Genomic DNA, 15535 nt, shown 5'->3' with positions numbered 1-15535 from the left:
GACCTGGCTTCGCTTGGAATATCCAATTGGCGCCACGTAACAAAAAGAAGAAACGTCTATAATCGCGTAAGCGGCGTCTACGCCAGTAAAGAAGAAGAATATTTTTTTGGATGCTATACCGTTAATGCTGCCATTAGCCCGTAGCGAAAGTCCGCTTAAAATTTTATTCCTTATCTTACATATTTTCGATTTTAATCCTTAATTTTTGTAATTTTCATTGCAATTAAATTTTGTTTTTGACTAATTTTTTGGTGTTCTCTCTCTTTCTCTCTTCCTCTCCAATTTAAGTTACACGATTCTGGTTACGATCCAGGCAAAGCACTACAAGCACTCGTTAAGTGTCCCGTTTCGAAGGGCATCGATAAAAAGTGGACCGAGGACGAAACAAAGAAATTCATTAAGGGCTTACGGCAATTCGGTAAGAATTTCTTTCGCATACACAAAGATTTACTACCGCACAAAGAGACACCCGAATTGGTGGAATTTTACTATTTGTGGAAGAAGACACCGGGTGCCAATAATAATCGACCGCATCGTCGACGCCGGCAAAGTGCCTTGCGTCGCAATCGTGTCACACGCGCTAGTAATACACCTCCGAAGAAGGAGGATACACCGGAACCACAAACGGCGACGACGGCGTCAGCGGCGGCAGATTCGACGCGCTCGTCGCCCGTTGTCTCCAAGGAGGAGAATAGTTCTCTAACCGAGGACGATATCAGCGAGTGCGACAGCGATTCCAGTCTGACAAACAAAAGGGATGAATCACCATCTAGAATGAGGACACGCAATAAACAGCAGCAACAACAACAACAGAATAACAATACAAAAGACCAAGTAGCGAATGGTAAACGACCCAAACGTGGTACTGAAACTCCCGATACAGTAACAGCAGCCGATAGTCCAAAGACACCAACTAAAGGAGCAAACGCAAACGCTGAGAATAATACGACAACGACGGTGGCGGCGAATAAGCGTAAAGGCGGTAAGCAGGATACGCCGAACAAGAAGAAGCGTACCGATGTGGATGGTAGCGCAGGTTCTGGCAGCGGCGGCGGCAGTGGTGATGTCACCGATGATGGCAGCAGCCTTAGTAAGGACAGTGGTAAGCGTAAGCGACCCGATAGTCCGGCGGAAGAGAGCATGAACTCGGATAGTCGACCTGATTCGGTAATGGATGATGCCGAGTCAAATACGACCGATACCGTAGAACAGTCGTTAAAAGAGGGCAAGGATAGCTCCGCCGGCAAAGAAGATAGTGGTGCTGCAGATGGCGATTCAAAGGCGGATATTATTGAGAAATCGGAAAAGCCTGCTGAAGACACCAAAGAGACGATCAAAAATGATGATGAAGAGACAAATATACAAGCGCCAGTTAGCGGGCAAGCGCCTGTAGCGCCACCAACAAGCGATGCCGGTAGCGTTGCGACTAAAGAGCCGATCTCCAATGCTAACGAGGAGAACATGAGTGTGGTCAGTGCGCCGCCAACACCCATGAAAGTGCCGACAATAGCTACCGTTGAAGCGTTAAATGCTTCGATTGGCCGCGGCGAATTGTCCACGGAACGAAAAGACACTGTTGAAAAAATGGATGTGTCGGAAAGTAATTCTGTTGCCGTTGATATAGCGAAGGAGCAGGAGATGATGAAGAAGATCGCCAATATGAAGCAAGAATCAATGCAGCAACAACAGCAGCAGCAACAACAACTGCCACCAAACAATACTAATGTGAATATGCAAGAAACCGCAGTATTCATTAAGAAAGAACCTTTGGATGATTCCATGGATGCTACTTGCAATCAGAACAGTAATGAACCGCAAGATCTAAAAGTTAAAGTGGAGATTAAAAACGAGGAGTGCAAAAATAATGTGGGCATGCCGCCGACATCAATGTCTTCAGCGGTCAATGACTCAGGCGGAGGTCCAGAGGCACCGCCACAGCCGCCGCACATGCATATGCACCTACCACCAACCGGTGTCCAACCACCACCCGGATATATTTTAGATGGGCAACTCAAGTATGGACCGCCGCCACCACAATCGATGCCAAGTAATGATAACAACGCACCGCCACCGTCGGGCATGCCCTTAGGTGGCCCTCCACCAACGCACAAGTATCCTGGTGATATGGAAATGAAGTACAATGAGTCTGCAGCGGCGGCTGCTGCTGCTGTTGCTGGCATCAAATATGAAGGTGGCAAATTTGCAATGCAGGATATCAAGTATCCACCACCTCCACTGGAACACGCCATGAAGTATGGCACAGTACAAGATATGCAAGCAGCAGCCGCGGCGGCGGCGGCAGCAGCTGCTGCAGCAGCGGGTAAATATGATATGAAATTTGCCCTGGAACAACCGGGCAAGTATCCCGGCGATCTATCTGCACATCAACAACCGCCGAAAGGTTTCCCAGGTGAGCAGCTAAAGTTGCCTGAGATGAAGGCCTCAAGTATTTATAACATGCCAAATGCTGAAAGCAAATATGCGCCTGCGGCCAGTCAGCCGGGCGATGTAGGTGGTTTGAAGTACGTTGGCCCAGGTGTACCGCAAGATCCGCAGCCACCACCTACGCACGGTGCGCCACCTGGTGCTACGCCGCCACCCGGCATTGCGATGCCGAAGCCTCACTATCAGCATGAGGTGCAACATCCCTTGGCGCGTTCTGCTTTTGAGTCAAGCTTAATGCTAAAGTATGGCGATCCAATGTCTGCAAAGTATGGACCGCCACAAGATTTGAAGTATCCGCCACCGCCTCAAGGCTCAAATGATGGTGGTCCAATGAAACCATCACCGTATGCGGAAAATCTGGTTAAAGGTTCTCCTTACGGCACTCAAGAGCCTGGTGGTATGAAATACCCGCCTTCAGAAAGCCCAATAGATGCATCATCTCGTTCGACCCCGGGTCAGGACAGTCAGGGAAGCAATAGTAGTTCACAGCCGTCGTCACAGCAACAGCAATTCCAATCGCCGCATCCATCACCACATTTGCCTTCACCGGCTGGTGGTGGTTTACCGCCTGGCATGCATCCACAAAATTTGGTATCACCCCACGGACCGCCATCTCATGGTCAGTTGAATTCCGGTATGCCACCTGGTGCATCTGGTCCACCACCACCCAGTTCAATGCATCATCCACATCTAACGCCATCCCCGAACAACTCGCAACAATTACAAGGACCACACCCACAGTCGTCTGTAGCTTCATCGATGCCACCGTCTTCAGTTGGCGCACCTCCGCCATTGTCAACGGTAGCACCGTCAGGCCTACATCCCCAGCACCTCCCGCCCAGTCACCTGCAACAGTTGCATCGTCAGCATCCAGATATGCCCGCTGGTATGCATCCGCATACCCCAATTCCACTCACATTACAAGGTCATGATCCGAGAGGTGGTCCGCCGCCACCTACACATCAAATGCCACCCCAGCCATTGCAATCGAGCACAGTGCGCACGCCGTCGCCAGCACAGCAACCGCAGTCGCGTAGTTTGCACGAGGAGCGCATGAATATCAATAGTGGCACACCGACTGGACCGCCACGTGAACCACCAACATCGCAAGCATCGATGCCACCCCAACAGTCACCGCATGCACACCGCAGTTCTCCTTTAACTGGTATGCCAGGAAATCCACCACCAGGTCTCATTGGTCATCCTATGCCCATACATCCACATTTAGCGCATTTGCCCCCTGGTCATCCAGCACACGCTGCTGTCGCTGGCGTTGGCCATCCGGGACATCCAATGTTATCGCACTCAATGGCCGGTTTGGGTCCGGGAGGTGGTGGCCCAATCGCTCTATTGGCTGGGCCACCATCGTTGACTGGCATGCCAGAGTCGGCACTCAGTAGACGCACACCGCCATCACATATTGCACCACCGCATTCCTCGTCTGCACCGCCACATTCATCTGTTTCTGGTAGTTTGTCTTCTACCACAACGTCAGTCAGCACTGCAACAAGCACGAATACTGTGCCATCATCTGCCTTTAGTCGCGCTAGCCCGAGCGTGCAGGGACCTAACTCCAACATTGGTGGACCTCAAAGCATCGGCGGCGGTGGTAGTGCTGGATTGCCTGGAAATAGCGGTACACCTGGTTCAAACGCTGCGCATCGATCAACATCGCCTGCTTCAAGTGTTAGCAGCTTGAGTCGTCAGAGTCCGCTACATCCGGTACCGCAAAGTCCACTCAGCCATCATCCGTCGTCATCGGCACTATCGGCGGCGGCTGCCGCAGTAGCAGAGCGAGATCGTCATGCACTCTTACGACAGCAATCACCGCACATGACACCTCCACCAGTATCCAGCGCTTCCACGTTGATGGCCAGTCCATTGAGCAAAATGTACTGCCCTCAACCGAATCAACGCGTACTGGGCACTTCACCGCCACCGCATTTAAGGCCTGGCGCTTCACCGCCTGTCATCCGACACCCACAAATGCCACTGCCATTGCCATTAATTCCGACAGGCGCTGGTATACCGCAAATAGCCGTACATCCCGGTCAGTCGCCATATCCCCATCCACTTTTACATCCCTCAATGTTCTACTCCCCGCATCATCACAATCCCTTCAATTATGGCTACGGACCATACGGACCTGGTTTCCCCACAGCCTACATGAAACCACCACCCCCTGGTGGACCACTTGACCCAGCTTCGGTGCTAGGTGGACATCATCCTGGTCTACCGGGACCGCCGCCCACACGTCCCGACGATCCAGCAATGGCAGCTGCAGCAGCGGCGGCGGCCGAAAAACAAGCAGTAGCTGCTCACCAGTTAAAACAACAGCAACAACATCATCAGCATCAACAACAACAAGCGGCAGCACAAGCGCAAGCTCAGGCTCAAGCTCAAGCACAGGCACAAGCGCAAGCGCAGGCGCAGGCACAGGCACAGAACAAACCCCCAACACCAAAGACGCCGCAGGGCAGCAATAGCAGTGGCGGTCCGCCGGGCAGTTCACATTCGGCCCCTACTGGTCTGCCACCAGCTGGTTATCCAGGAGGGCATTTAGCCGGTTATCCACCACCGCCGCACTCCTCGCCATTCCAAGATGGTCAGCCAATGGGTATGAAGCCAACGTCGCACATGGATGCGCTGCGAGCGCACGCACACTCGGCTAATCTGGGCGGCCCACATCACCCGACGGAACCATGTAAGTGTCACTAAACTGTCTAAAGTACATTTCATTAAATATACAAATCTCTTATATCTGGCAGTACCGATTGACATCGAGCCCGATCCAGAGCCAGAAATTCCAAGCCCAACGCAAAATATACCGCGTGGTCCTAGTCCCGAAGCCAAACCTGACGACACCGAATGCCATCGCTCGCAGTCCGCTATGTAAGTCATGACCGAAGTACACTGTTTGGCCTATCTGATCACGCATTTTTATACTTATATATATTATAGCTTTGTGCGTCACATCGATCGTGGTGATTATAACTCCTGCACGCGTACGGATTTGATTTTCAAGCCTGTGGCAGACTCGAAACTCGCGAGAAAGCGTGAAGAGCGCGACAGAAAGCTAGCCGAAAAGGAGCGTGAGCGGCGTCAGGTGAGTATTGAAGCTGTAAAAAAAATGTTCAGTCATACTAACATAATTTCATTTACGATATGTTTGCTTAGCAACAACAGCAACAGCAACAACAGCAGCAGCAACAGGCTGTCGCAGCACAACAGGCAGCCCAACAGGCCAAATTGAAGGCCGAACTCAAACCGCCATATGCGGATACGCCAGCACTGCGTCAGCTATCCGAGTACGCCAGGCCACATGTGGCTTTCAGGTGAGTGTGACAAGTGTAGATTCGATGTTGTGCGCAGGTTCAACGCATAAAACAAATTTTCTCTTTGAGTTCATTTTAAAATCGAACAGTAATTTGGCGAAAAGTAAAATCTAAATAAAAAATGCAAAAAATATGAAATTCTCTTAACTCTCTTACTTTGTTTAAGCAATATTTTTGGCAAAAATTTAACCATTTCGGCCTTGTTGTCCCACTGACAAACTAAAGTCATACATGAAAAATTCATTTGTAATATTTTTTACTTAATTTTTCAAATTTCAAACTTCATATCATTTATTTTTGATTTTCACATCTCCACATCTATACTTGTTTTCAGTTTTAGTATAGATCCTTTGCATATGCCTGTATGTATGTATGTATTTATGTATTTTACGACTTGCGAGACGAAATGAAATAATTGAAAATTTATACGTCTGTATTCTTTTGAATTATTTCAGCCCTGTTGAACAGATGGTACCATATCATCACCCAATGGGGCCAATGTATAGTAGAGAGAGGTACAGTTGCCTAAACAACATCATTGTTAATTTACTAAAAACATAAAACTTCTAACAGAAATCGAGTAATGTCAAATAACTGCTTGAACAGCTTCCCAATATGTCATAATACCTGCTCAACTACTCTATCATTTCATTTATGTATATTTATATTTTATATTGAAAAATTTATTTATTTAAATCTGGTAATCGCTATCGATAAATATACCTATATGAACTATATTAAAAATTTTATTATAAATTAGAAAATATTTATAAAAATTTGTTATGCTGGCATTTAGGTCTTCCTTGTATTTAATTTCATTTTCAACTTCATTTGCCTGCTATCATTGCTCTTCATTTCACTTATTTCGCATTGCTTTTCTCATTTATACCAAATTATATGCAGCATTTCTCCATATATGCCCACATTTCATTTCGCCATGCATTCCAGCTCTATCAATATGCCAAAGAATTCCCTTGTTAACCTGTCCACCGCAAAAGTTGTCGATGTTTCTATTTTATTGCTCTCCTTCTACGCTACTCGATTTTGAGTTTTCTATTTAACGAAATTTATTAATGGCGTTAAACATATTTTTAGGGAATTGGAAGAGATAAAGAACGCACAAGCGGCCGCCGCCAGTCAGTCGCGCATGGATCCGCATTGGATGGAATACTACAGACGGTAAGTGTGACATAACCTATAAAAAGTAGTTGCTTATGGTATATGATATATTTATGTAGTATAACTTATTTAATTATTTATTTATTTACACACACAGTGGCATACATCCATCACAGTTCCCGCTGTACGCCAATCCTGCGGCTATTTCACAAATGGAGCGCGAGCGTTTGGGCATACCGCCGCCACATCATGTTGGCCTGGATCCCGGCGAGCATATGGTAAATATATATACAATGAGTTGCCAAAACAACAAAAAAAAAATATATAAATAAAATAGCACCTACAATAATTATGTATTACAACAAAGTCATCGTTATCATTATTGCATTATTGTTACCTCAAAATTATATTTGAAATTACACACATTTATCATATGTTCATGAAATTGGTATCGTATCATACTGTCATCTCATATCGTATCGTATCGATTCAATTTAAGGACATATCAAATCAAACTTTCAATCGTATTTGGAAGAAAATTTCAAAATTTGCGAATTAACCAGAACAAAAAAGAAAAATATTAAAACAAAAAAAAAATAAAATATTGTATAAAAATGTTTGTGTGTGTGCGTGTGTCTGTATTCATGCATTCATATCTAACAATCGCTCAAATCACTTGTGAAAAATTTGCATATTAAACTTTTTTTCAACACTAATTGGCGACATTTAACACTTAACGGTAATGTAATTAAGCAAAAATCATAATTCAACTGAAAAATCATAAAGTAACATAAAGTCAGTTTGACGCTGCCCATTTTTCGATCCATTATTATTATTGTTGTCTGTTTGCAAGTTTGTATGGGTTCCTTTGTGTTTCGCCAACATTTTATCACAGTTCATCTGCTAAGTGTCTGTGCGATTTTTGAAAAGTCGCCGGCATTTATGTGTTGTCTTGCCGAACATTTTTTATTTCATATTAATCATTGTAAACTCATTTGGCCTTTTTTTTTCTAACGCTAAGCATTTACAGCAATTGGCTTTTGCACCATTTTGCCCGCCCATTTACTCGAATTAACAACTAATCAAATCAAAACCGAAAGTTAAGCTAACATTTAAAGTGCATCCGATACTCATTTTCGTAAATTCATCAAAAATAGTTGTAATTTTTTTTTCAACTTATAAAAAAGTAACGCAACAATTGCTAAAGAAAAAAATCAAAATCAAAATCAAAACAAACCCCGCCTAAAAAATGCAATGCAAAAAAACACACTCAAAACAATTCGCTACGTTTTTGAAAATTTAAAATTTCAGATACGATTGACGAGAGAATATCATGCACACTCTCATACTCATTTACATTTGCCTTTGCCTTCACAGCCGCAACCACCGGAGGCCGGATTTCAACTGCCACGTGAGTTTGTATATAAAATACGTGCCAGCGATGCATATCGCATTGGCCAAAAGTGCATGTAACCAACTAACACTTGCCTTTCTTTATTCTTTCTTTTCTACTTGCATATGCAGCGAATGTTGGCCAGTATCCACGGCCAAGTATGCTTATGCCTAGAGAACCGGATGTTTTGCTGCGCATGTCCTACGCCGATCAGCTTCAGGTTTACCCCCACTAATATTCAATATATTTACATAATTAATGACATATATATTTGTATTACAGTATTTGCAGGCTGCGGAATTTCAGCGACAGTCACTGCACGAGCAGTACTTTAGGTGAGTACCAAAATCTGAATCTCGTATATTCACCAGTGTGGCGCCGTATTGCAGTGCGCTTCAAAAAGTTTTGTGTTTTTATGTATTAGAAATTTTGAATAGCTACATGATTAAATTGTTCAAATCGGAACACTCTAGCGTAAAGCTGTCATAGAAACTGACCGATCAAAATCAAGTTTTTGTATAGAAAACGTGCTTATTTGTCAAGATGAGTTCTCGATAAACATGGCATAGATTATTGTAACAGTCAACGGTACCCTCTCCGAATAAATTGTTCAGATCGGACTGTTATAGTTTAGAGTTGCCATACAAATCAATTGATCAATATCAAGATATTTTTTGGAAAACTTTTTTATTTTGTTCAGATATCTATACGAAACTCGGCATAGATTATTGTAACAGTCAACGATACATTCTCCGAATAAATTGTTCAGATCGGACTGTTATAGCTTAGGGTTACCATACAAACCGACCGATCAAAATCAAGTCATTGTATTGAAATCTTTTTTATTTCTAAAGATATCTTCAGGAAACTCGGTATATATTTTTGTTAGAGTCAACGCTACAATCTCCGAATAAATTGTTCAAATCGGAACACTCTAGCGTAAAGCTGTCATAGAAACTGACCGATCAAAATCAAGTTTTTGTATAGAAACGTGCTTATTTGTCAAGATGAGTTCTCGATAAACATGTCATAGATTATTGTAACTGTCAACGGTACATTCTCCGAATAAATTGTTCAGATCGGACTGTTATAGCTTAGAGTTGTCATACAAATCGATTGATCAATATCAAGATATTGTTTGGAAAACTTTTTTATTTGTTCAGATATCTATACGAAACTCGGCATAGATTATGTTCAGAGTAAACGGTACAATATCCGAATAAATTGTTAAGATCGAACCACTCTAGCGTAAAGCTGTCATAGAAACTGACTGATTAAAATTAAGTGCTTGTATGGAAAACTTTTTTATTTGTCAAGATATCTTCACGAGACTCGGTATAGTTTATTGGTAGAGCCAACGGTACATCATATAATAAAATTGTTCAGAACGAATCACTCTAGCGTATAGCTGTCATATAAACCGACCGATCAAAATCAGATCTTGTATGAAAAGCTGTCTGATTTCTCAAGATATCTTCACGAAACTCGGCATAGTTGATTAGTAGAGTCAATAGTACAATCTCCGAATAAATTGTTCAGATCGGACTGTTAAAGCTTAGACTTGTCATACAAACCGACGGATCATTATTAAGTTCTTGTATGAAAAACATTTTTTATTTGTGAAGATTATAGGAATAGTTTAACATTAAATATCAAAGTAACTGATAAACTCGAGTTTAAAGCATTGTAAATTAATTATTCAACACTTAAGTACTTTACGAAAGGTCTTTTTTATTTTTTTGTTTTAATACAAATAACCTTTTAATTGTAATTTTGAAGAGCTATACAATGTCACTGCGGCATACATTGTCAGCACAACATGCTAACATTTCGCAGCAATAAATCATTTTGAAGTGCACTGCAAATATAAAATCCATGCAATCAAGTTATATAATGCGGCGCCTGCTTGCGGTATACAACGAAAGCCATAAAATGTCACACCTAGCACTCGATATATAGTCTATTAAACGCTATTGTCCATATAAAAAGTGCATATGTACATGGAATTAATTAAAATATACATAAATTATAACAGATTTATGAGCCATAAATCAATTGTTTACAATTTCAAGTTCTCAGCAATTATTTGACAAACAAACTCATGCCTAATAATATATTTAATTCCCGCTCAACTATTAAGTTTATTTGTATACATTATTGCTGTTATTTCCATATATTAACACACACCCACACCCAGTATATATGTATGTTTGTATAATATTGAGACAGTTTTTGTAAAACAACAAGCAAAAATGTATAGTTTGTCTCTGCTTTGTATGAAATTTCGTAAATTTTGAATTTGTTTTGTTTCATTTTGTGTATTCTTAACAGACAACGGCCCAGATAAATGGACCACTTTGGTAGAACGTTTTATAGTATGCGTTAAGTTTTCGAACCCAACAAATGGATTGAATAAGCTGCGGAAAAAAAACTTGGAGTTTCGTTAACGCGTCCTTTGTGTAGCGCCAGTACGTAGTGTGTAAACGCTTGGAAATAGAGTGAACGTTAAACGTTAGTGCTTGTGTAAATAATGCGTAGCTGCGTACGTGTACTTCATCGTTCTACCAACACCACCACCAACAACAACAACCATCATCATCATCACCACCACCATCAACATCTTTGATACAATCCAACAACAAGGAAGCCAACAAACTTATGCGTCGCAACCACTTCGCTCCACTCCACTCCACTCTACTCGATTCCACTTCACTTCACTCCACTCCACTCCACTTCACTGTACTCCACTCCACTCGTATCAGTATCGACTCCATCATATTGTAATATTAAGCAACATCATCGCCAATGAAATGTACAGCGAACACTATTTTGTGTTTACTTTTCCCATCCATAATTGTGAAGTACATTTCATTTGTTGTGTAATGCTTGTGCTTTGGGCAATTAATTGTTGCAATTGTTGACAATTCCTCCCCTCGACGGCGAAAAGTTAGTATACTCGTCATTTCCTAAACTACTACTTATAAATAACTGTAAATAAAATTACTATTACAATGGCAACACCATTTGTGCTGTTGTTTGCATATACTTTCTGTATTGAAACAAAACAAAATCCAGACACAAAAATTCCTGAGCGGCCTGCAAATTGAAACTAAACAAAAATGTACATGTGCATATTGGCGAATTCAAAAATATTACTTTTTTATTTTTAATATTTTTTTAGTTTTAGTTTTTTTTTCTAAATCAATTTAAGCCGTCATTCATTTGTTGAATCTGGTGCATTTATACATATATGTATATATAAGATTTATAGTTTAATATCGTATTTTTAGTTGTGCATGGCAGAAAAACAATTTTAATGTAGTGTATAAAGCCTGCGAGGTAAAATCTCGCTATAAAATTGAAGCAACTCTTATACCATGAGTATATTGTGGGTATGGGTATATTGTGTTGGCCACAAACTTTGTAACATCAAGTAGGACCCTTGAACTATATACATACATATCTTCTTTGGCGTAGACAAGGTTTACGCGGTTATTATAAAGTTTATATATATATATATATATGTACATGTATATAAATGATCAGCGTGGCGAGTTGAGCCGATTTAGCCATGTCCGTCAGTCTGTCTGTCGTTCTGAAATTCAAATGTCGTATATCGCGTATATCGAACCACTATAGCATGTAGCTCCTATACAAACTAAACGCTCAAAATGAAGTGCTTGTATGGACAACTGTTTTATTTGTCGAGATATATTCATAAAATTTGGCATGGATCATTTTCCAAGGCGACGGCATAATCTCCGAACAAATTTTTCAGATTAGTCTACCATAGCATAGAGCCACCCATATAAACTGACTGAACAAATCAATTATAAATATTGTGTAGTCAAAAAAGTCTTTTCGTATTTTGTCAGTCGTATATCTCCAGTGCCATCCATCACATTGTATCATACCATATAGTGTTGGAAAGGAGAGATTTTAAGCTTCATTTAACCAAAAAAAATTAAATTGAGTGAAAATAATGAAGACATTCGCTATATTTTGAAATTTTTGTATAAAAACGGAAAGAGTGCCACGCAAGCCACACAATGAAATTTGTGAAACGAAATGAAAACGAACGATTTCTAATGCGAATGGTGACAGGAGACGAAAAGTGGATCTTCTTCTTAGTTGGCGTAGACACCGCTTACGCGATTTTAGCCTAGTTAACAACAGCGCGTCAGTAGTTTCTTCTTTTCGCTACGTGGCGCCAATTGGATATTCCAAGCGTAGCCAGGTCTTTCTCCACCTGGTCCTTCCAACGGAGTGGAGGTCTTCCTCTTCCTCTGCTTCCCCCGGCGGATACTGCGTCGAATACTTTCAGAGCTGGAGTGTTTTCGTCCATTCGGACAACATAACCTAGCCAGCGTAGCCGCTGTCTTTTAATTCGCTGATCTACAGAAAGGGTCTTCCATCAGGACAACGCTAGACCACACACATCTTTGATGACTCGGCAAAAACCATATAGTCCTGACCTTTCACCATCGGACTACCATTTGTTTCGGTCAATGCAGAACTCGCTTAATGGAATAAAGTTTACTTCAAGAGAAGCCTGTGAAAATTACTTGTCCCATTTTTTCGCCGAGAAACCAGAAAAGTTTTACACTGATGGAATAATTTCTCTAGCGGAAAAATGGCAAAAAGTGGTCGACTAAAATGGTACATCTTTGGTTCATTAAACTTCATTATAAATATAAAAAAAAATAAGTTGAAGTTTGATTAGCAATACGAAAAGAATTTTTCGACTACCCAATATTATGAAAGATTTTAATAGAATTGAATATTAAAAAGTAAATTTTAAAATTAAAATTATAGATGGTGGGCTTAAAATAGGTGTAAAATATTTTATGACTGAACCAAAATGTTTAAATAGTCTTCTTTATAGATTTTTTTTATGTCTGGAATATATCCCTAAATTGAAATTTTTACTGTTCTAAAATGCGAAACAGTCAAAAAAGTGGTACAAAATAGTTTTTTTTTCAGGCCAATGTACAGCTAAAAGTATGCACTCATAGTAACTTTCACTTATATTAAGTAATAATTTAATAAATTTTAATAAGTTCCTAAACGTTTATATTATTTACAGATACAATATAAATTTATATTATGTATACTAAATAATGTTTATCAAATATTCCACTAACATTTCTTTCTAATACTTTCCATTGTTCCACAGAAATCAACTACGTTAGTATTTACTTGGAATAAATAGCACACAACCGCCATAAAGCAAAAACAAAACGAAAAAAAGTGCAATGAATATATTCCACCAATCAAACAACCGTTATAATGAGTGATGAACACCGAACTGTAATGGAATTGGAACAAAGTGGCAATGCAAGCATATTTATATCAAATAAGTTGAATATTTTATAAATTTGTTTAATACAACAAACCAATGTATATAAACACATACACAAAAGTGAGACGAAAGAAGTAGTAGTATATGTGTATAACGGCGCTATTAAGCCAACTCGAAAATATTTGAGCAACACTTAAGAAAGCGCGTAAACTGCAGTACAGTAAATTTAAAAAGTAATTAAATGAGATTTCTAACAAGGAAAGTGTTAAAAAATATGCGATAACTGAAATTAGTAAACAAAAAAGTGTTTAGTGGTATATCTTGTAAGTTATATAACATAAATTTATAGATTTTTGTACAAACGTTGTTTTCGAAATCCCGTTTTTGCAACGCGTTCGATTTACAAAAAGCCAATATTGAGCAAGTCTTTTCACGGCAGTAGGCGTTAGACACTAAATTAGTGATAAATGCAGTAGCTGAGAAGTTGACAACACACTACAACAATAAATACATATAGAGAGTATAATACGGTATAATTCATGCGCCAAGCAACGCGTTTGCTTAGACGTAACCCAAAAAAAATACGCTTACATATGGTTTTTTTCGCTTAAACCAAGCTGTTTTTGCAACAACATGCACATTAACGGTAGCTGCTAAATGTGCAGTTAATGATTTTTGAGTTATTTGTTAGAAAACAAAGCTTTTTGACGGAATGCGTTATTCTTGCAGGCAGCGACATGCACGTGTTCACTACACACACATACATAGATGGTAGTTATAATTACAACTGCAAGCTGTTTCAGTTAACCAATAAATAGCCATGACAGTGAAGTTGTTTTAATACTATTTTTTAGAGTTTTCTGTTTTATTTTACAAAGAATATTATATTTGTAGCTGCGCTGTGGCACTATTGAATAGACAAATTATGGAATTGTGAAGCATACACATATGTACATGCAAATCGTGTTGAATATACATCTATATATTCATCAAATATACATATATGCATAGATGTATATGTATATAAATTCACTCACACACACATAAATCTGTAAATATGTTACTTAATTGACCAATTTAATAATGAACAAATGTGAAGCGTGTTTTTAAGCGATTCTCCTTGAAGTATTTTGTTTGCTAGCATAATTATATAATGTACTCCTCGTTTGTATGCTTTCAACTCGTATTAAACATATTTATTTAACACACTTTAGTATTATTTGTTTATTTATATAATTAATTGAATGCTATTTATACATTTACTTGACGCTCAAATTACTTGTTAGCGTGGAATTTGAATAAAATATGCCTAAAATGTAAGCAAAATACTTGACAAACATTTTCAAAATTAGTCTAATGCTATATTTTTAAGCTGACAACTAAACTATTTGATTTAATGATAATATATAAAAGTAGTTAATGACAAGAGTTGAGCTGTCGCCTCCAAGCAGCACCGCCACTTGCAATTTCTTTGATAACTATAAGCGCATGTATATATTTAGGTACGATATGCTAATGTAAAGCCAAAATGTTTGTGTATGTAAATTAGTTGGTAACAGAAACAGATTTTTGAAATAAAATTCGAATATGGCTCTAGTACTTTGGTGGCTAGCACGTATGTATGTATTTATGCGACAGTCAAACGAAAAAAACACTTTAAAGTAAAATAATGAAAATTGGTATTTTTACATGCATATATGTATGTATATGCAATGTGTATATATGCTTCTGTTTGATTTTAAGTGCATAAAGTGTAAAGTAAAAATTTCGAAATTTTTTCAAAAGTAAATGAGAAATTAAATGCAAAAATGTTTTATGCCAATAATGCTTCAAAATTACAACTAAAGTGTAGGTAACAGCACGCAAAAATCAAAAATCAGCAAGAAAAGCAGCAGCACCATTGCATTACTGTAAATAAACGGCGTTTAGCATTAAAAACTA

At 39.7% G+C, this 15535-nt stretch overlaps 1 protein-coding gene across 6 annotated transcripts in view; it reads left to right on the top strand.

Moving 5' to 3' along the window:
* Positions 1–15212, top strand: part of LOC120776704 (arginine-glutamic acid dipeptide repeats protein) — a 54173-nt gene extending 38961 nt beyond the window's left edge. For 2 of the 6 annotated variants that reach the window (XM_040107597.1, XM_040107595.1), the window contains exons 5-16: positions 289–5149; positions 5214–5337; positions 5407–5551; positions 5623–5780; positions 6236–6295; positions 6876–6959; positions 7057–7177; positions 8211–8310; positions 8424–8512; positions 8575–8627; positions 10624–11238; positions 13469–15212. In XM_040107597.1, coding sequence (XP_039963531.1) covers positions 289–5149; positions 5214–5337; positions 5407–5551; positions 5623–5780; positions 6236–6295; positions 6876–6959; positions 7057–7177; positions 8211–8310; positions 8424–8512; positions 8575–8627; positions 10624–10639 — 5811 coding nt within the window. In that variant the 3' untranslated portion in view covers positions 10640–11238; positions 13469–15212. The remainder of the gene's footprint in view (positions 1–288; positions 5150–5213; positions 5338–5406; positions 5552–5622; positions 5781–6235; positions 6296–6875; positions 6960–7056; positions 7178–8210; positions 8311–8423; positions 8513–8574; positions 8628–10623; positions 11239–13468) is intronic. The other 4 variants (XM_040107600.1, XM_040107598.1, XM_040107599.1 and 1 more) reach the window with 3 other exon arrangements.
* The last annotated feature ends 323 nt before the right edge of the window (positions 15213–15535 follow it).

Source organism: Bactrocera tryoni, chromosome 5, assembly GCF_016617805.1.
Source record: "Bactrocera tryoni isolate S06 chromosome 5, CSIRO_BtryS06_freeze2, whole genome shotgun sequence".
Lineage (NCBI taxonomy): Eukaryota > Metazoa > Arthropoda > Insecta > Diptera > Tephritidae > Bactrocera > Bactrocera tryoni.
This window is presented reverse-complemented; position numbering and strand designations above follow the sequence as displayed.